The sequence below is a fragment of the Drosophila kikkawai genome, chromosome 3R, assembly GCF_030179895.1.
Source record: "Drosophila kikkawai strain 14028-0561.14 chromosome 3R, DkikHiC1v2, whole genome shotgun sequence".
Classification (NCBI taxonomy): Eukaryota; Metazoa; Arthropoda; class Insecta; order Diptera; family Drosophilidae; genus Drosophila; species Drosophila kikkawai.
Window position 1 is genome coordinate 38,788,581 of NC_091731.1, and position 22,468 is coordinate 38,811,048.

At 40.8% G+C, this 22,468-nt stretch overlaps 1 protein-coding gene across 1 annotated transcript; it reads right to left on the reverse strand.

The window, feature by feature from the left end:
* Nucleotides 1–7,196: 7,196 nt before the first annotated feature.
* LOC138928743 (uncharacterized) lies at nt 7,197–11,606 on the reverse strand. Its single transcript, XM_070286274.1, has 2 exons — nt 11,594–11,606; nt 7,197–11,087 (listed from the first exon to the last, which is right to left on the reverse strand). Exons 1-2 carry the CDS (start codon nt 11,604–11,606, stop codon nt 8,545–8,547), a joined length of 2,556 nt encoding a protein of 851 aa, XP_070142375.1. The 3' UTR covers nt 7,197–8,544.
* Nucleotides 11,607–22,468: the final 10,862 nt, after the last annotated feature.

The following is a 22,468-nucleotide window of genomic DNA, read 5'->3' on the forward strand; positions in this document are numbered from 1 at the left end:
TCCCACCAACCGGCAGGGAACCCAAAGTGGGTGGGCAGGAACCCAAGGACTCCTAGGACGATGGCTGAACTTCTACAAACGGTTTTCATATATTCATGGCAAATTATAATGCTGCGAGGGTATAAAATGCGACGAAGAAAGACAAAAGTTGGCCCATTCATAAGGGTCACACTCGGGCGGTTACTGATTCGCCCCGGAACCCCACTTAACCCCACCCAACATAACATGTCCTCTCCCTTGGTGGATCCAAAATAGCGACAATGTTGGCCCGCTGCTGGCCACGTGTAAACATGCATCTCCATATATCAATAAATTGAGATTACTTACATAATTTGTATTCCAAAATCCAAAAAACTGTTAAAAAAGTTGCCTTGGCCCCTTTTTCATACGATTCTGTGTGCCGGGGCTGTGTGCGATGTGTGTGTGTGTGCAGTACACAAGTACATTGTGGAAAAAGTTTTCCTTTTTTCGAGTGAGAGTGGCTATGGTTGTTGGGGAGTTTTCCTCGGGGAGCAATTCGGTTAATATTCCGAACATAAATTTGCAAAGGAACCACTTTAATCAATGGCCAGGTAGGGCCAACTAGGGGACGGGCAACAGGATACGGACAGGGCAATGGGATCAAAAGGTCCTGCTCCTGGTTCAGACATCGAAGGTGCAATGCACCATTAAGCGGCGGTATTGATATGCCTCCGTCGAACAATGAGAGTGGATTCCAAAAGGCTCATCGGGATTTTTTGGAAGGAGGCTGGACAAGTTAAATACTATATACGTGAAATTTAATTTTCTTCCCGACATGGCTAGAAAGACTTTCCTGTTGATGCTGAGTAATTATATATATGATTTATGGGGTCGGAAATGATTATTTCAATGCATTACCATAAAAATTACTAAAGCTTTAGTTGAATATAAGCAAACTTAAAACTTAGTAATTATTTTTGTTGCTTTTAAGGTTTAAGTTCTAACCAACTAATTTTTATAATAATTTAAAAAATTGTATTATGTGGCTATAACTTAAAACTAAAGCTAAAATATATTATTATTATTAGGTACATAATTTAAAAAGGAAACCCTTTCTCTTATACTGCCTTTAATTATTTAAAAACGGTTGTTCTTTTCACCTGAACTATCTATACACTTTTGTAAGGAACCTCTTGTACTCCATTCTATTCTATTTGTTTTGAAAAAATAAAACCATAGTTTGCCCATCACCGGCGGCAGGCATAAATTGCCGAGCTCTCCATGGCTGGCCATGAATCTGATTCCGAGCTCCACTCCGAACATTGTTTGTTTTGCTGGAACGGAACGGAAGATGAAAATAGAAACGGGGCCGGAAACTGGCGATGCGTCTCCATTCATAACCCATATTCAATTTCATTTCTGCAGATCTCGCGCCGCAGGCGGCAGTTACCCAGCTCCAAGTACCAAGTGGCATCAGGGCATCGCATCCTCATGGCCGCCGTTGGCTTAGCAGACTTGCATAATCACTGCCCTGGACTTTGAATTTATAGAAAGCTTTTGTGGGCACCTGAGTCACTAGCCCAGGGCCCCCAGCTTCTGCCTCCTCCTGTTCTCGTATTCCTTTTATTCCTCCTTCTCCTTGGTGGCCCGAAAACCCACTCCCAATCTACTGACCAATTATTGAGCCGTTGCCAAATGCAAGGGCATAAAATGAGCGCACATATTGCCGGGACGAGCTGCGTGGGGAATCGGATTGCAAAAGGAGCAGGGAGCAGGAACAGAGCCAGAGTTGGCATTAGTTTTGGAGGGGATTTTGGTTGAGGGAAGGAGTAGACGGAGGAGGAGGACAAGCAGAAGCATTAGAAGGAGCTGTTTGTGGAAGCGGCGCAGAAACAAGAGCAATAACTGTTTGGCAAACAGATTTATTTTTGTGCCCAAGCCCACAGGAGCGGAGTTTTGGCTTTTAAAATGGTAACCTGATGTTAATCGAATTATTAAATAATATTTTTGAATTGTTTATAAAACTTTGAGAAGTACAAATTTTGTTTATGGCAAAATAAAATCGTAAAAGTGTTAAATTCTGGAAGTAAAATAAAGAAGGAAACCTAAACATATACTGTAATAATTATATTTATAATTTAAAGTATTAGTAATAATTTATTACTGCCATTATTTATATTATTGAAATCTCCCTGAAATGCCAAAACTTTTCCCAGTTCCAATGATTATCCCTCTAGCTTTCATTTACCCATCGTTTACCTAGAGCTATCCAAGCCACAGATTTCCTGAGATTTCCTTTGAATTCAGGCTAGCCAAATGCAATTATCCATTTAGAGGCAAAAACCCAGGCCGCTCCTGGCCAAGCTCCTTTGGGCCTCGCCCACGGCCCGCACAAATATTGGTTTCCAACTTTCATTGCCACTGCGGTGCGGCGGTGGCGGCGTCTGCGGAGACGGGGTCAAAAGCAGAAAAGGTTTCTCTCCTTGCTCCTCCTGGCCCCTGGCTGATGCTCCTGGCTCCTGCTGATGCTACATTAAGTGCATGTTTTGACTGCGCCGCATCCTTGCTGCCAGGAAAGATCTCCTCGACTCGATTCTGACCATAGACAGCCTGGCCCACACACGTCACACCGCACCACCGCGTGTTGCACGTGGATAATGGTGCTGGGGAAAGGGGTGGAAAGGCCGCGTGGGTGCAGTGCATCATTTTTGCATTAGAAAAGTGCAGGGCCATGAAAACTGTAAATAACCTGGAACACACAAGACTAAGAGCCGGGCCAAAGTCCCAATGGCAGCAGCGCTGCTGGGCCAGCCGCAAATTATGCTTGTCAAAAATGAATGTTGCATACGTAACGTAACGCAAGGCAAGGCAAGGCGACGTGCACGGTAAGAAAAAGGTAATACTTGTGGGTGTTACGAAAATCCCATAAGGATTTCCTAAGCCATTCGTGCCTAATATGTTTAAGAATTGAAGATTGATTGATTGAGGACGATTGCCAAAAGGATTATATATTCAGAATCGTCATTAAAATCTGTTTTAAGAATTGTAAAGTATTAAAAAAAAATGGATTATAAATTTGAACGGATTTTTTTAAGTTATATAATGGGTTACAACGTTAAAACTGTCATGGTATGCAGATTTATTAACATTTTCATGAACTAACTCCAGTTTTCCGAACTGCTTTTTAGGCTTATTAATGGAATTTTTTAATTAGCTTATTTTATCCCAAAAATTATATCTATTAACATCGATTCAAGGTTACAAGAATGGTGTGCAAGAATCCCTGGAGTCTTCCTGAGCACCCTGGTGTGAACTTATATTAAATTTCTCAAAAATTGACCAAATATATTAAGAAATATTTTTCCACAGTGCATAAAACGAGTGGGCGTGCGCCCGGGCCATCTAAAGCCACAAAGTGTGAGCGACGGAGAGGGGGCGGCATTGGGGAGCGCTGGGGGCGAAAGCGAGGTCGCTGCTAGAAAATCGCAGCAGTTTGCGGTTGTCGTCGTCGCCGTACGTGCTCGATGCGTGGCAATCGGAATCCCTGGAGGTCCGCACATGGCCCACGTATCCGTGCTCTCCTATACGTATACGTAATATTCTCGAACGGCGGCCATGGCTATGGCCGAAGTCGTTGCCACGGGCTCGAAGCCAGGCCTGCGCTGCTCCTTGGTCTCGGTCTGATTCTCATTCTGATTCTGATTCTCTGGGTCTTTGGTGGTTTTTGGCCAGCCCGCCAAACGGATGTGGCCGCCATCGCTGGCGCTCTTCAGCTGGTTCAGATTCTGAAGGCGAAGGCGATGCCGTGGGCTGACGTAGCTGGTGCTGACGCAGTTGCAGGGGCGACTTTTCACTAAATGGACTCTCTGAGTGCATTAAGATGAGAATGGTATTACCGCCAGGGAAGCAGCTTCTTGGCACTGTGAGAAAAATTAATTAATGGGCTTTTGTTAGTAAGGAAAAACCATATCCTTCTCTTTGCTGATTAAATTTATATTAAAAAATACAATTTCGTTGGTAAATCCTTTTCACTTTCATTTAATTTACTGGGAATCCTACACAACCATGATCTGAAGTCATACTTTTCGCTCAGTGCACTTCCTGCTCCGTCATTATTGAAGCATTTGTGTAAGGTGGCAACTGGGAAGCGGAGATTAGGCGCGGAAATGCTCGGAATGTTCGTTCGGTTATCGCCAGCAAACATTTCAAAATGGCACTGGCAAAAAGTCGGAAATTTGATATGCCAAAAAGCGTTTTGGCGATCAACAAGTGAGAGGGGGGGGGGGGGGGAGGAGACTCTGACAAATTATGCAGATTGCCTGAAATAGGGAAAAGCGGGGGAAACGGGGGTCGACGGGAAATGTGAGTGGCAAAGAGGCACTGAGGATATTGAGGAAGTTGGCTGCAATGTTTGGCGAGAACTTTCCATCAAGTGTGCAGGAAGAGACATTGATTTGACTGCAGCAAAGTTTTCCATTATGGAAGTGTCATCAAATCGATTTTCCTTTTTTTCCGGTCTGTCCTGGGCTTGGCCCTGTTTTTTGTTCTCCCCCATAATGACGGCAAATGTGGATATATAATGATGATATTCCACATACGCAGTCCGCATTGAAAGGCGAAATGAGTTCTGTTTTTTTTTTTTTTTTGTATTTTATTGGTTTTATTAAATTTATTCATATTTCTCTTTGTGTGTGTTCGTTCGGTCTGTTACTCGTATTATTATTGCAATAATAATCATTATTATTATTCCATCTATGTTAATATAGTGTGTAATAAAGCTTGACAATCTATTAATGCTATTACAATGTATTCTCGGTTATATTGTTCGTTAAATGTTCGCTTGTTTGTCCTGTCCCGTCCTGTCCTTCGATTTTCCGCTCTGTCATGTTTGCCTTTCCGTCCGGCGTCCCTGTCAGGATGTTTTGTATTTATAAATGCGTATACACGGGCATACATGTGTGAGTGTGTGCAGTGATGGATCTCTCTCGGTGTGTGTGTGTCTGATTGCTCCTAGAAATTTGGCTAATTCCAGCATTCAATGGAATTCAAGTTAAAATGCAATATGCTTGTCTGTTTTTTCTTGTTATTTTTTTAATGGGGTATGGTACAAAATTTGCTGCTACTATTCATCATTCGTATTTAATTTATTTTCGCTGCTCGCTCCACGTTCATAAAAAGTTAATTTTACTCGGGTTCGGGACTTCCCTTTTTTCGGTCGGCCTTTCTATGAATGCCACACACAGTAATAGATTCATATACGCAGGTACACTGGGAGGAAAATATGAGCTTTAAAGTATAGAAAATTATAAATATTTTACAGTGAAGAATAAAATGTAAATAATTTCTATTAGGTATATTAATTTATATTTTTAATCATTAAAATTATTTATTTAGGATGTAACTCAAGTGTTTTATAAAAAAAATCATGAACTTAATTTTTTTAAATATTTTTAGCATACAAATAATATATTTTAGACATTTATTTCTAGGTATTAAAAGCTTTAAACTTTATATAAATACAAAATTATTACAAAGAAAACTTTAATGGAAAAATAAAACAGTTTACCCTTTTTTTCGATTGTTTAGTTTGCTAAAAATGTATGTTTAGAGGCTAAAGAAAATGTTCGACAAAGAAATAAATTATTCGAAATTTTGGTTATATCCCAATTATTAACAATATATTTTTTTAACACTCAATAAAATTTGCTTTGAAAGCTTTAAAAGTTATAAAAAATAAACTATTTAAGTTCAATAAATCTACCACATTTAAGCTATTTTTCTGTTAATTTAATTCCAAGTTTCTCCGTTTCAAAAATCTATTTTTCCTCCCAGTGCACCAATCCAGATACATTCCACGTCAGATACATTTCGCCAGTATCCGTATCTGCAGCCGCGTATCCCATATCCCTGAATCCTGTGTGTGCTTTCCATTTGCATTCAAGCAGAGTAATTAAAATTATAGTTACATTTCCATCAGCTGCGTGGAAAACGAGCGACAGCGAGGGGGTGGGGTGTAAGTGGAAAATGGTAAATGGAAAATGTAGTTAAAAGCATAGTTTAAATTTCCTCTAGTCGGGCTTTCTCTCTCTATATATCTGCGTGTGTTTACACTTGTCCTTTGCTTTGGCGCTGTTTGGCGGTTTCCCCTCGGTTTTTTAATTAGTTAAAACGATTTAAAATGAATAAAATATATAGATCGCGATATCGTGAGTAGTTTGATGTAATTAAAATGGCCTATGTACATGTGTAATCTACCCATTGAAGGTCTGAATGCCGCCATCTATTAGAGCGGACAAATAATACTATGTACTATATACATATATGCTTTTGATTGAATCATTTCAATTTGCGCTGTCAAAAATGAGGTACGCGGGGGTAAAATCAAGAGGAAAATGCAGGGTTCAACTAGAATAGTTTCTGCTCGGCGTATTTGCTGTGTTTTGTGTGTGGGCCGTGTGCAAATTTGCTCTCTGGTTCAGTTCATAATGCCAAAATACAAAAATCCCTTCGCTCGACACTCGACACACATTAAACACAACAACAAATAAAAAGGGTATGGCATGCTACGGGTTAAGGGGGCGGAGTAGGGTTAAAAATCTCATGTGAAGTTGTGCAAATATTTGCTTGCATGCTTTCCCATAATTATTATAGTAATTCATTGCATCATGTGTTTTATTATTCCACACACACAAGAGATTATGGGTGTAAGGATGGGGGCATTGGGAGGTATGGCTTGCTCTGTGGGCCTGGTCGTGTAAGTGGAATTCACGTGTACTTATCATATTGACTTCTATAGCTTACATTTACATTTACCAAGCTCGAATTTGAAACTTTCTACAGACACAAAAATTCATTTAATGCGGCCTCTCCCAATTCTCGATATAGTAGTATATATAGCCTCGATATCTCTGGTATTTTCCTTCTACATTCAATTAGATTACACACAAGTACAAGTACTATATATATATATATGTTTTAGATATATATTACGTAAATGTTAATGTCTTTATTTTATTTAGATTTTAGCTTTGGTCTACTTGCAGGATTTTCATGGAGAGAGAGTGACTGTAACCAAAGTGTGTTCTATATTCGGTTTTTCTAGGATAGGAACGGGTCTATATATTTAGAGAGATTTACTAGCCAAATCAAATAGGTACTAAGTATGGAGACTAAATAAGGAATAAGGTGCATAATGCATATGCATATTATGCATATTATTCCTTATAGTGTCTTTGGTGTAATCCTAATCTAACAGGTCTAAACAATCGCTTGATGACAAGATACATACATAGGTTAACAGGCTAAAAACTGATTTTAAAAACATTTGGCACGACTTTTCGGATCTATGATATATATATACGATCTCTTTCGGGTAGTGAGTGTAAAATTATTTTGATTTAAAAGTCCTTAAGCGATTAGGAATACATTTACATATGTACAGAGAAAAGGAACTATGTTAGGGATGTTGTGGAATGTCTAAAAACTAGCTAATGTATATCCCTTACACATCGATGATGGCTATATGTTATATTATATATCGTAGTGGCATAATAGATCTGGCTAACCTTCCTAAGCCGATTTTAATCCTACTCAGTGTCTGATCTCTAAAACGCTCCTCAACCAAGTCTAGCACCCCGAAATTGATCTTCTCATCTGAGACCCTATAAATATGCATATTTATACTCAAACTATACACCTTATGAAGATCAGTTTTGGTCGCTATATACTTCTAGAATACTCGCACGTCTCGGTTAAATTTACAGACTTCAAGTTGGACAACTATCGAATGCTAGCTACTTGGGGTTCGGGGACAGTACGGAGGTCGGTCTCTAATGGAGTACACATTCATGCGGATAAATACATATGTATATAAATGTATATATTTTAAGAAGTATATGCGCTGAGGAGATCTAGTCTGAGAGTGCGATCCGAATGGAAAATAGGTATTATTTTTGCTGTCAACTTAAGATACTCAAATATGAGAGAAAGTTTACGCATTGATTTGTATTTTCATGGTGGAACTTTTTAGATTTTCATTTTTATAGATTTTGTTGTGGGAATTAATATAAAATAATATTTATTTTATAATTTTATATATGGAAAAAATTATACTTTATTCTTTTGGAAAACAAAAACAAAATAAATTACTTTTACTGGAACCAAATATATGAGCTTCGTTTACATTTATAAAACACAAGAAAATACTTTTATAAAGGTAAACATTTAATACCCATTTTAAATAATTTTCCATTTAAGAATACTGAAAATCTATGAAAATGAAAACCCCAAAGAGTCCTCCCCTAATTTCTTTTGATTCTGCTTTAATTGCTCTTTAGTTCTTGAGTTTTTTTCAGGGTCCTGTGGCAGTTAATAGAATGTGTCTTGTTTGGCTTCACTATTTAATTATTGATTTAATTATTTAAGTAATTATTTATGTATTACTTAGAGCATTCATAGCACTCGCTTCTCAAACTGATATGAACAAAACGATTGCCTAGGATTTCGAGGGATCTTTCTTGTGAGTTAGGTTTGGGGGGACTGTTCACGAATCTATTGACCTATTTACACCTGGGTTCCGTAATACTAAAGCGACACAAACTCGCCAGGACCGCCGCCTTTATCCTGGCTCTGGGAAGACTCCTGCTGCTCCTGCATCTGCTCTGGCATGCCACTGGGCTGCTTCTCCGCCTCATTGAACAGAGTTTCGCTCTCGTACCGCTCCTCGTCGTGCAGGGAGAGCGTGGAGCCGCCCAGTCCTCCGCTGGCTGTAATCCGGCGACCCATGTTGTCGTACTTGGGATAAGCGGAGCTGTCCAGTGGCCTCAGCGGCGTCACCTCACCAATGGGCGGCGTCTGGCAGGCACCAGAAGAGTTCGTCGGCTGCTGCAACGGCGGACCGCCGGCATTGTTGATGCAGCTGGCACAACTGGCCGCCGAGAGAGCGGTATTCTGGCTGGGATTCGGATGATGGCACTGCACCACCGCTGTGACCGAGGGCGGCGGCGGTGGCGGTGGCAGCTCCATGGCATTGCCGTGGTACACCGCCGACTGGTGGGGCTCGTAGCCGCTGGCCTCCAGGTTGTAGGTCACGATCTCGTCATGGGGATAGAGTTGGTGTTGTTGCTGCTGCTGCTGGAGTTGCTGCTGGAGTTGCTGCTGCAACTGCTGTTGCTGTTGATGCTGCTGTTGTTGCATCTGCATCTGCTGCTGCAGAGAAGAGTCTTTTTTCAGGATTCCCCGCCTGGCCGCATGCCTGGGCAGCGTGGCAAATTGACCCTCCGGCACGGCCATGGTACCCGCTCCCGTCTCCTGCACATCCTGCAGCCTCTTGGGTATGTTCAGCAAATCCGGATACATGTTGAGATCGGCGCCATCCAGCATGTCCTGGGTTACCGAGACACGGATGAAGATGTTGCCGCCAAAGGCGGGATTCGGTACAATGTTCGAGCAGAACTCGGGCGGCGGCGGAAAGACGCCCACGTTCAGTGGAAACTCCTCGGAGATCTGAGCGGGATGCGTGTGGGCATGGCCGGCCATTGAGGTGGGCACGCTTATCATGCCGCCGCAGGTGGGATCCTTCACCGTGGCCATTAGCTGCTGGCGCGACACCTGCTGCTGCTGCTGTTGCTGCTGCTGTTGGTGCTGCTGCTGGAGCTGGTGTTGTTGCTGCGACTGGGGATGCTGTTGCTGTTGCTGCACCAACATGCTGCCATGACGATGGCTTTCCACCGCATGGATCTCGATCTGGTTGAAGCCCATCCCAGCCGATTCCGCCTTGTTCATGCCCATGGACGTGGGTTGGTTGTCGATGCCATAGCTGTCGCCGCGATCGTTCGTAGTGGTCGTGACACTCGAGTCCAGGAGCTTCTTCTCCTGATCGTTGAAGCTCACGCTGGACTTGACTCCCGCCTTGTTGGCATGCCGATGCTGCCGGGTGGTCCTCTTGCACAGGCAGACCACAAAGGATATAGATATGAGGAGGAAGACGGTGCCAAAGATGCCCATAATAAGGCCAAAGTACCAGAATGTCTCCGGCGTCTTCTCCAGCACATGCTGCACTATCTCGCTGAGATAGATGCTGATGTTCTGGGTCATGCTCCCGATGCTATTAGACCCCGTGCAGGCGTAGGTGCCCGCGTCCAGGCTGGTCACATTGAACACGGTGAGGTTGCTCCACAGTTTGTCCGAGGCGATGCTCTCCGTGTCGAAGAGCACATTGTCGTTGTCCAGGATCTTGCCATTCAGCTCCCAGGCCACTTCGGGCAGCGGATCCCCGTAAACCAGGCAGCTAAAAGTGGTGTTGCTCCCAATGTCTATATTCTGTACCTCCTCATTGTTGAAGATCTCCACGCGCGGAGGACAGCCGAACAGCTCGTCGTCGACACTGTCCCAGGTGCGATCCTTCTGCGCCGGTGGACCCTTGCACACCAGACTCACCGAGCTTAGGCGGCTGTTGACGTACCAGCCCCGGAACTTGCGCAGCTTGCAGTTGCACTGCCAGGGATTCTCCTCCAGCGACAGGGTCTTCAGGTTGGCCATGTGCTGGAACACGTATTCGCTGAGGCTCTCCAGCAGGTTGTTCTTCAGGTTAAGGAACTCCAGCAGGTTGAGGTTGGCCAGCGACATGGGGTCTATATAGGATATCAGGCAGTCGTGCATGTCCAGGGTCCGCAGGTGGGGCAGAATGGGAAATTGGTAGGCGGCCAAGCGCTTCAGGGGATTCCCATTCAGATACAGGATCCTCAGCCTGTCATTTCCCATGAATGTGTCCTTGTCGAGCATTTCCAGCTTGTTGTCCGACAAATCGATCTCCACCAGGATCTTCAGATTGCGAAAGGACTCCTTGTGTATGTACGCAACCTCCGACTTCTTGAGGTAGATCCTCTGCAGGTTCAGCAAGCCCAGCGCGGAGAACTCCTCACGGTTGAGGTACGGTATGTGGTTGTCATTCAGCACCAGCACCTGGAGCTCGGTGCTCAGCGTGTTCGGAATGGTGGTCAGCTGCAGGGAGCTGCAGATGGCCGACTTCTTGCCATTGGTCCACTTGCAGGTGCAGTTTGAGGCGCAGCTCAGCGACCAGTCGTCCGCCCAGGTCCAGGCCACCAGGCAGAGGAGTAGCCAGCAAACTGGAAGGACAAAAGGATTCTTAATGATTGGGGTTTTATAACAAAGATTTTTGGAGGAGTTTTTTGATAGTATTTCATATTTTTTAATTTTAAAAATAAGTTAAATTTCCTTTTTATGGCATTATGAATTTATTTTTTATAAAATGTTCTAGTTTTAAAATAAAATGGTATTTTTTATGGTGTTATGACACTACATTGTGGTGTTGTCTTTCATTGAAGGTTCAGTAGGTCATATTATAATATCAAAGAAAATGTAGAGAGCATCATTGTAGTGTCATAAAATTGCTAATCAATGATAATTTTAATAGTAAAAAATATATAAATATTTATCCCTAGTGCCATAACCCTATAAAAAATTATAAATATATAAAGCAACGTTTACGCGTACAAAACAGAAATCTATATCGTCTCCAGCAAAGTGCTTCGATTGAAATACGAGAGCAGCTTGACCCTCGATTTATATTTAGTTCGCTCCCAGGTGCTCGGGATTGGCAATGACAACTCACCTGGCAGAGCCATCGGTGTCCTGCTCCTGCTCCTTGGGCTCCCTGGGCTCCTCCTACGCTCCATGTTGCGGTGCATATGGCTTCGTTCCTTCGATTTCCACGACCCTGGAAATTGATGACCCTAAATGGCTTCGGTTGATTCGATTGCCATGTTTCACATCATGTTGCCGCCGCCAGCAAAAAGGTCTCCATTACTCCACATTACTCAGCACTTTGGCCACACTTTGCCAGTATTGATTTTGCCCTCGTCCTGTCGCCCAGTCGTCCTGCAAGTTCGACACGGAGTCCTTTCTTTTCTTTTCCTTTCTTTTAATTTGCTTCGAGTGGAAAGTTGGTCGTTGCTGCTGCTGTTGCTGATGCTGCTGGTATCCTTCTTTTCAAGATTCTTAAATCTGCAAAATGTAAAAGAGAATCCGGTATTAGCGTGAGCAGTTTAACAATGCCCATTGTAGTTGGGTAGTTCTAGTTGTTATACACTGGGAAAAATAATTGAAATTGTTAGCAAATTCTTATTTTATGGATTCGATTTTTTGTAAATTTTCCAGGATGAGTCTCAGCTTTTTTCAAATCCAACCAAAGGACCTTTTGTGTGCCTAATAAAATTTTTTCCCAATTGACCTTTTATCAAGCTTACTCTCTTTTCCTCCCAGTGCACCATCTTTCCCACACTTGGCCCATTTGTAATCTCTGTTTACTGAGCTCGGCTTTGGCCTTTGAATAGAGTTGAAGAAGGGGGCCTGGGGTTGGCGGCTGGTGCCAAGTGGCGGGGGCTTTAAAATCGCCTTTCAACAACATTTTGTAATTTGTTGTACATCGTCCTGGACGTCCTGGCTGGACGACGAGGGCACAACAAAGCACCAACCAAAACCCGCAGGGGTACAGGGCTCAAAACTTGGGGAATTCCCAGCCTTCGTACTCGTTCCCATTCTCATTTTCATTGGCATCGACATCGGCATCTTTACAAAATCAGCATCAATAGCCTGTCGAATGCTTTTTACTTTTGTGCTTTGCCCCTCTGCATTTCATTTTTTTTTTTTTTTTTGTTTGTATTTCCTTTGAATGAACATGGAGGGCAGCGGGACTGGACCGGAAAAATCCCAGTCCAGGAGCGGCTGCAGGACGCAAGGGGACTTCACCTCAAAGCTAATTGAATTTTGTATTCCTCGTATTGTTATGTTAAGCTACATGTTCCTTATTGCACAAGTTCGAGAATTGGTTGTTTAATTTAAAGGACATTAAAGACCGGTTTCTGGATTTGTAACTATAAAGTAGGGGTTATTTGGGGAAATCAACTAGCAATCAATACTAAGCTAAGAAAAGTTCATTGTTCTTTTTAGTTTATACTAAAGTATCCTCTAAATATTAAATAAAATATGTTAGAACTTAGGGTAAGGTGGGGTAAAGCCGACCTAGTAAATGGTTTTGGCTATAAAATGCTTATTTTACATCGGATCAAGTCGTTATATATACCAAATTAAAGGTTAGACCTTTGCGCAACTTTCTATGCATAGCATTTTATTCACACCTTTGAAAAGTTTTGAGATACAAGCGTTTTACGAAAAAGTTCATTTTTGCTATGTTCAAAAATGATGGGGTAAACCCGACCGCCTATGTTTTTGGTTGATTTAGTACAGATATAACCTAAATATAGGTTTTGCAATGATAAATCAATCAATGTTATATTATATAATGGTAATAAAAGATAATAGAATTAAAAAATTGAAAATAGCAAAATAATTAATCAGTATCATCTGATTCGCTGCTCAAATAGCTTGCTGGCGTTTTTTGGTTCGAGTTGAACGTCTGGTTGGCTGCGATGTTGATGGTTTTTGTGTGATTGTTGTTTTTTTGGCTTTTTTGCGGCAGGATTTACCCCACTATTTAGAGGTCGGATTTGCCCCACGACGTAATTTTTCATAAAAACGCAATTAAAAAAGAAATTATGAAAAAAATTAACCAAACTTATATGCACTTTGTAGGACTTTATTCAAAGAATCTAAATCCACTTACCTTTTCATGCGATAACTTTGACAAAAAGAAATATCCTGCAGTTAATTATGCACAAAAATGAAAGTCAAAATTGTGAAAACAAACTTGTTGTCGTTTGACCATCTCAATGTTGACTAATAAAATGGTGTCATACCACCATTTTCATTGTTTTCGATGCTCTACACGACAACACTAATATTATTTTGCGTAGTGCTTCCGATTTTCGAAAACAGAGGGAGGTCGGGTTTACCCACACTGTCGGCTTTACCCCACCTTACCCTAATTATTTTTGAAATCACATAGCTCTCTGTATTTTGCAATTTAAATCTTTCCTTCTGGCTTCTTTAAAATATGTTTTTAATTATTTAAATATGCTATTTTATGCTGTTTTATATATTAATATTTAAAATGTATGCTGACGAGTCTGTTATGGTTTTAATATATTGTGAAAACTCCCTCATTTTGGCATTTTAAATTGACTTTTATTGAAAAATAATAAAGAGTAATTACGTATCATTTTATAGATGATTTTAAGTTAAAACCTGTGTGCCTTAAGAAAGTAGCCTTCTCAGAGCTCTCTGCTCGAGCGTAAAAGTAATTTAGCTCAATGGCAAATGCCTAATTTCACACAATCTTCACCCGAAAGTTGAGCCACATTTGCCGGGAGCTTTCCTGGAGTCTTCAGTGCTTCTTCTATCCTGTTTCCAACCTCCTCCCAATCCTTCTCGGCACATAGAGAGAGATACAGACAGACAATGAAAACGTAAAAAGCTCAAAAGGTTCATTTGTCAATTTGCCATTTGAATTTGTATTTGAGAATTCACTTGGCCGCTTTTGCGCTTTGTCCTGTGGCCCACCCAGAGCCACGCCCCCCTCCCTCGTACAAAAAAAGGACGATTCACAAAGCCTTGGCAGCCTCGATTCCTCCTCATCGCTCCTCGCTGGCAATGCGGATAATATTTCCTGTGTCAGTGCAGCGGCAGCGGCAGTTGGCAGTTGCAATTGCTGACTTTGCCTCAGACTGAAAACGCTTTTCCCAACCCCCCTGACAGCCCGGTTTCCACCCCAGTTTTCCTATTTTCCTTACCAATCGTCAACAGTTTTATTTTTGCTGCTTTATGAGCGCACACACAGGGGGAAAAAATATGTAAAAAAGTTCTGAAAAAAAATATATTTTTATTTGTCAAGAAATTAAAGATTAAAGTGTTTAATTTAATAGTTTAAATTTTCTATATATTTTTTACACTCTACTATATATTTGATAGACTATTTTTTCTCCCTGTTGGGGCACATGGAGGGCAAATGTGGCTAGATAAGGGCAAGGCACTCAGCTGGGGCACTTTTGGCTGCAACCGCATCGCATCGGCACTCACAGGTTCGTTGATATTCATAAAAATGTGGCACAGTGGAGCAAAAAAGCAAAGCTAATTTGATGGCCAATTGCCAAAACCAGGCCGGGCCAAAGAGCGCGCAACAATATTAAAAAAATATTATGGCCAGAATAACTAGAACTAGAATATGTTGCAAAGGCACCAAAGGACTGACTGACTGCAGCCGCAAGTCGTAAAGCAAATCAATTAACTGATGCCCCAAAAAGATATGGGGTCTCCCTCTCCATTTCTCTATTTCTCTACTTCGCTATTTCTCAATTGCTCAGTTTTCTTGTATTCGGCATTCAATGGAATTGCCACTGGCAGACATTATAGCATAACGACTTGTATCTTGTATCGTCCTAATCTGGCCGGAATGACTGGTAATTGTTAACCTGTAAATGAAATTTCATTTCGGGGCTAACAGCTAGATAATCTAAGCGGCAGTTTAGCAGCAAATTGATTTGGGCCAGCAGATGCAACAGTGCGTATGAGCAATTGTACTATATTGGGAGTTTTAGGGACTTTAGTGAGTGTTGAAAGAGTTTAGTAAAGTTTAAGATTTTTAAATAGCTAAGTAAATAACTTGCTAGATTTTTATTCAAGAATTAAGGTAATTAAATTGAATTAAGGTAAGCAGAGGCCTTCTATTTATAATTTAGATTCTAAATATGATTTATTATCAAATATATATTTAGTTAGGTTAAAAAAATTTTAAATACCCTTAAAAAGTTAAGTAAACCATTTGCTAGATTTTTATTCAAGAATTTTAAGGTAAGAACAATATAAAAAATGTTGTAATCTGTTTTCCACATAAAACAAGTGTTAAGTTCACCTTTAATTTAATGCAATACAATAAATAAATTCAGAATGTTAAATAAATTATGCTTAAACCCAACTGAGTTAAGTTCTTTCTTTCATAAACAAAATCCCTGCTGCAGCTGGTTTAATGACTGCCTTTAATCCTTTAAGAATATTAAGTAATACATAATGTTATTGAATAACGTGTTATATGTTTATCATTGCAAAACACTTACATTAACTGAACCATTTGCTTAAAAGGTTTTAATGCCAAAATGAAAAGAGTCCTCGGAAGGGGATTATTAATTTGGTGGCAGGGCATTAATTATATAATAATAAATATTAAGCAAGGCGATTCATTATTCCTTGCCTTCCCTGCTTATTTCAGCCTTAATCTCTGGGAGACAACCCATTATTCCTCCAGCTACTTGGCGGGAATAATGAATGCAATTTTTAGTTAGCCACGTTTTTTTCGACTCAGTTTAATTGTCAGCCGTTTCCTTTGGCCTTTGTTAGCTTTTTTGCAAACTTTTTGTGTTGGCCATATACAATTCCATTTGACAATTGGAATTCAATTTCAATTTTTAGCTTGGTGGAAAAGTTAACTAAATGACTGGGACCCGCCCTTGACCACGCCCCGCTCATTTGTAAAACTTCATCAAATGTAATTGTCAGAAAACAGGAAAAAGTCCTTGTCCAGGACTAACAATTGGAGGCCATGCTCCGTGCTGCATTACCAAATTAAAAACAAAAACTAAACTAACTTTTCTGTCGGTTTTTTTCCAGCTCAACTTCTCTTCTGTTTTACCGTCCATGGACCATGATGGTGCGTAGGCAGGGGCGTTGCCGAAAAGGGGTTCCTTTTTAAACAAGCTATTTTTTATGGATTATGGTTTATGCAAATGCAGCTGGGCTTATCTATTTGCTTTAAGGGGCGATTTATCTAATCTAAAAGCCATGTGTCCGGATATACATATATTGTATGTTTTGCGTGTCAAGCAAATTGACAGTTTACAAATAAAGGAAAGTTATTACATTTAAAACGAACAATGGGGCTTTACAGGATTAAAAATGTAGATTTATTTTTGAGGTTGGCTTATTGTTTTCGTAGTTGAATGGAAAAAATATGCTAGAGGGGTTAACTATTCACAACAATATCGTTATAATAGAATTGAATATGTTAATTTCTTGTTATTTCTTTTTGCGACCTGGTTCATATTAATTGCTTTTTATTATACCCGTGCAGGGTATTATAATTTCAGTCAGAGGCTAGTAACGCATTGAAGCAGTCATTTCCGACCCTATAAACCATATATATTCTTGATCAGCATCAACAGGTGAATCTATCTAGCCATGTCCGGAAAGAAAAAATTTTTTGTTCATTTTTTCAAAAATTGATAAGGGGTTACATCATTAAAACTCTCAAAAATCGGCCTAAAATTTGATTTTTTAAATTTAAAATTTAATATGCATATTTGTTAAGCTAGAAAAAACTAACATAAAAATGCTTACAGAATTGATTTTGATGTTTTTTTGGCTTAGTTATGATATTTTAAATTTTTAATTTTACTTTTAGAGCTTCTTTTATTATTTCAGAATTTTGGTAAAAATATAATGCAAATCGGACAACTATATCATACAGCTGCCACATAAACGATCGGTAAATGTAGAGAAAATTTAAAGCTGGGAATGTAAAACTGTAACTGTCAAACTGTAAACATAATAAGTATAGGTAAAATGTATTGATGTTTTGTGTGTGTTTTCAGCATTATAATTTATAATATAAATATCAAAAACAATCTGCAAGGGTATACAAACTTCGGTGTGCCGAAGTTAGCTTCCTTTCTTGTTTTTAATTATTTTATGCCTTTATAAAATAGGTTCTGGTAAATATTGATTATCTCCACTATCTAGACTTTTCTATAAGTGATTATGTATAATTGAATTCGTAGAGAAAAAATATGCGATGGTCTTTCAGAGTTGTCGGACCTCTACAGGAAAAGCGGGGAAGAGAAAGCGAGAGAGAAATACCCTCCTAAAAAGCAAGTGGCTTTAAGAAAGAAAATAAGGCAAATAACTCTTAAATTTAATATTTGAAGAAATAAATAATTTATATATTTATGTAAATACTCTCTTACTCACCTTCAATGATTAACACAAGCTAAATTAAAATTTTCTAATTTATTTCACCTTGTAAAAATCCCTGTTCTTACCTCAGCCCCTGGACGTATGCAAATGGTTTCTTTGCCGCCTGGCTGAGCACTTTCTCCGTATTTTGCAGCCACCACCCCCTGGCAAGACCCTCCTCCCACTCAAACCTCCCACCCACGCCACTCCTCCCACCCACTCTCATTGTTTGGCTGTTGCATAAGCACGTGCGAATGTGCGTGCAAATGCAAATGGCGATAGAAAACTTTTTAAATTGAGCAAACATTAACAAAAAGGCAAATCCTGAAGTGGCTGGAGCAGCGGGAGGGGGCTAAGCACTTGCACTGGCAAAGCGGAAAAGCGGAAAAACCATCGGTGGGAGAATCAGGAGCAGGTTGCTCTTATCGCTTGTCATCGGACGGGCGAGCGACAGCGAATGCTGCCTGCTGGCCTATTTGTTTTTCCGCCGCGTTAAGACTCTCGCCAATCTTTCAAGGACAGCAACCAAAGTGTAAATTGCAAACTTTTCCTAGAAGAAAAGCCTAGGGAGAGCGGGGTGACTGGAGGTCGTGCAACAAATCCGCACATAATCGGAAAAGTGTCAACCGAGAAGAAAAACAAGCGAAATTAATGGCACTTGTACCGCCGCCAGGCCGAGATTAGATGCCGTCGTTGCTGCGCGCTGACGTTGACCGTGTTGAGTTTTATTGCCGCACGGAAATGGTTTTCATAAATACACAAAACTTCCAAGAGGAAAAGGGAGATGGGGATGGGGACTGAGACTACAGACACTTACGGCGGAGCGGGAGGGCAATGCAATTATCTTGGGGGCCGGAGTGCAAGTGCAAGTGCGGAGCTTGTACGTGCGAAACCGAGAAACAGGACATTCGACTCCTCAGCCGAAAGGAGCCACGGGGCGGCCTTCCACCAGGAGGGGTGTGAGAAGGTTGCCCAGATATATACGCCGGAGCAGGGCATAAACATGTACCCGGACTCCTGCGTCTTGCGTCCTGCGACGGAGTGCCAGGGAAAATGCAATTGTTATTGTTTGCCATGGCCTTCGCCACTCCGAGCATTGTAAATCTATCATGAGCAATGGACACTTGGAAAAATAATATAAATGAAAAGGAGATCTTTTAAGGTGAAACTAGTATAAAAATAACTGAATATAATATATATAAATAAATGAAAATAAATATAAATAAATGACAATATAAATGAAAAGGAGGTCTTTTAAGTATAAAGAAGTATAACTTTATTTTGTATATATTTGTTTATTATTTTCTTTTGTTATATATTTATACCTTAAAGGTAGCTTCATTTATATTGAAATAAATATTTCTATAAAAAAATAATATTATGTATATACATATAAATTAATATAATCGTAAGGACACAGGATAATATCTGATATTAAATAACCATATAATCTTCTTAATATTTCTCAATTGCCTTGCAGGAATCCAGCTACTGTCCAACCTGACATATAAATTATCTCACCTCCTATGGAAATTGAGTGCAGATCAATGAAATCCTACCGCGGGACGAAAGGATGTTGTAATTCGGAGTGCCAGATGGAGATACATACTTCCTATTGTGAGGCTCGAGCTCAGATAATAATGAAGGGATCACAACAGAGGGGCTCTGGCCCTGGCTTTGTCTGTAGCTTCAATTCGAACCATTGTCTGTGTCCTGGCAAGCGTCTAATTCCCGTCCAGGTACTTCTCTAATCAGCTCGAAGCCTGCAACTGAAATGTAACCATAATTGGGCTTCCCCTTGCCGCCTTTCATTATATTTTCATTTTGTTTCAATTTCAAATCGAATGCAGCAGTGCGTGCAAACAGTTATTTAACCAGTGAGTCAACAATAACGAGTAGCCGTCCTGTTGGCTTCATTGGAAATTCACCATTTACCATTTACCATGTACCATTTGCTTTGTGTTAATAGGAGAAACGGAATTGATTGAACTTACTGGCATCGAGGCACATTTATAGCAATGTTTTCCCTCAGCTGTTTTCTGAGAAGTTTGTTCTGCAAAATTGCATTGATTTAATTGGAAAATTTTCCATGTTCTTCTTGGTAATGAACACGAGGCTTATTTATTGGAAAGTATTCATAGATTTAAGTGGAATACTGAAGGTTAAGTTACAAGGATCATAAGGTGTTTCTAAGAAAAAAGGTTAAACTTGGCTTTATTTCGATTAAATGTAATATAATAGCTGATTTATGTTTAATTTCTTTTTGAGGTTTTAAAGGATTTAAAATATATACTAAATATACATTTATATACACTATATGTTGTCTTAGATGTGTAATTTCATTTTCCTTACAGCATCAGTTCTAGTTTTGAGCCCAAAAACCCCCTCCTCACTATTTATGCGGACCAGTAAACAAATGATTTTGCCGTCGCCATTAGTCTATAGCCTTGACCTGTGTCAATTTGAGGGCCTTAATTGATTGATAGTCGGTTAAAACCACACACTGCATACGGCAATACGGCAATACGGCAGTATGGCAAAAAATGACCATAATTATTTACCCATCCGGGGAGGGAGAGAGTATCTCAATTTCGGCCTAAACCGCAGATCAACATTTCGCAATGTCCTGCCGTTGCTGCCACTGTTGTTGGCTGTCAGAGCTTACAATTGTTTGCCATCGTTGTCAACGTCCTGGAGTCCCAGTGTCCCGGTGTCCCTGCGTCCTGGTGTCCTGGTGGTTTTGCTGCAATTCCGTTTGGGCAGCAGCTGTACCTATAACTCGGCTTGTTGTTGCATGTTGCAAGTTGTTGCTGCAGCTGCGCGTTGCCTGGCTTGGCCTGGTCTGGCCTGGTCTTGGCAGCTTTACAACTGCAAAACCATTGCGAGTTGATGCCGCTGAGCGAGGAGCAGACATCATAGAGAGTCCTGCGTGGCTCCTGTTTGCTGTTTGCTTTTGTTGCAACACGGCGACGCCAGCGACATGACCTCAGCACACACAATTTTCGGGGTCGACTGGCGGCGGGTAGCGTTCCCCGGGATTTGTATGTCCTGCGTGTGTCCTGGCCATGTATGTATATATGCCAAGCTCTCTGCCAGCCATCAGTATATTTGTGTAGAACCGCAAAAGCGCACACAAAACGGGCCGAAGGACGATGACGACGATGGTGACGAGCGTCATATTTTCACCCAGGAATGCAGCCAAAGGACGAGAGTTGGGAGCGGGAGCAGGAGCGACTGACAATTACAATGCAAACAATACGGAAGCGGCCAGGAGCAGGAAGTCGGCTGAAGGAATGGCCAAGATGAGGCGGCAAATGGCGACAACAAAAGCTCGGGGAAGGAGCAGTGATGCCGTCGTTGCCGCAGTTTGCAATTAAAAATATTCCATTTACCAGCGGTTAAGCGATACATAGCGAAAATTAATTAAGTCTATGCGAAGTTCTTGCAAATATTTGGCATTATTAATATTTAAAATTAAGTTTAAACCTTAACAAAAAGAAGGAGTTAAGAAGAAGGAGTTAAGCGTTAAGATTTTGGTAAGTAAATATCTCTTACAATTTGTTAGGAAAATGTCTACAAGTATTCCATTTTCCAACTCAAAAATACAAAAAACAAACTGATGGCTTGTCAGCTCTGTGGAAAGAGTCAAAGGAATGAGCAGCTGCACCGAGGAATGTTGTGTCCCGGCAGATAAGAAAGGACGAGGCCGGCGATCTATTACAACAGCAGGAGCATGCGGCAGGAGCAGGAACAGCAGCCACATCCTGCTGCGTCCATTGAGCGAAGTGTGTTAAGCAAACAGAATGCACCTCCTGCTCCAGCAAATATTGTGACTCCTGGCTGCTGGCTACTCCTGGTCTTCCTGCATCTCCTGAACAACAATGCCTTGAATAACCAAAAAGGATGTTGACTTGCCGCTTGCTAAAAGGAACTGCAGCTATTCCGTTCGCATATACTCATATATTCATTTACTTGGATGCCGCCAGATGCTGCTGCTGCTCCCCAACCCTAAATTAGTTGCACCCAAAACTCCAACCCATCCGTATCCCTATGTCCATCCAGTCCGGTCTGGAGCTGAAGGCTCTCCGCAAACCACAGCCTCTGAATGCGGCCAAAGCAATGCGGAAGAATATTAAGCGGTTTTTAAGCGCCTGCATATTAAAAAGGATACAGAAAGGATACTCCGAGACTGAGACAGACAGTAGGAGAAACAGAGGCAGCAGTCAGTGATGGTAATTGGGATATTTTAAAGGAAAGATTTGAAAACCAAAAAACTTTTTACAATAAAATATATTCAAAACAGCAAACAAAATTCTTAAAACAAAAAAAACTAACAATTATTTCATTTAAAAATGTACAATTATAATACAAACTAAAGCTAGTAAAAAACGTGATCTAATTTATAACAATAAGAATCCTTCGCATCTCTGGCTGAAGCAAATCCCAAATGAAAGGAACAGAGCAGCAAAAGGACATTCGGAGGCAGCAACATTCGCATTCCCTTGGCGGCTGGCAGTTAGGTTCTCCTTGGATCATTTGGCGATTTGCAAATTACCAACAAAATGCTGCCAGCTCCAGCTGCAGACAG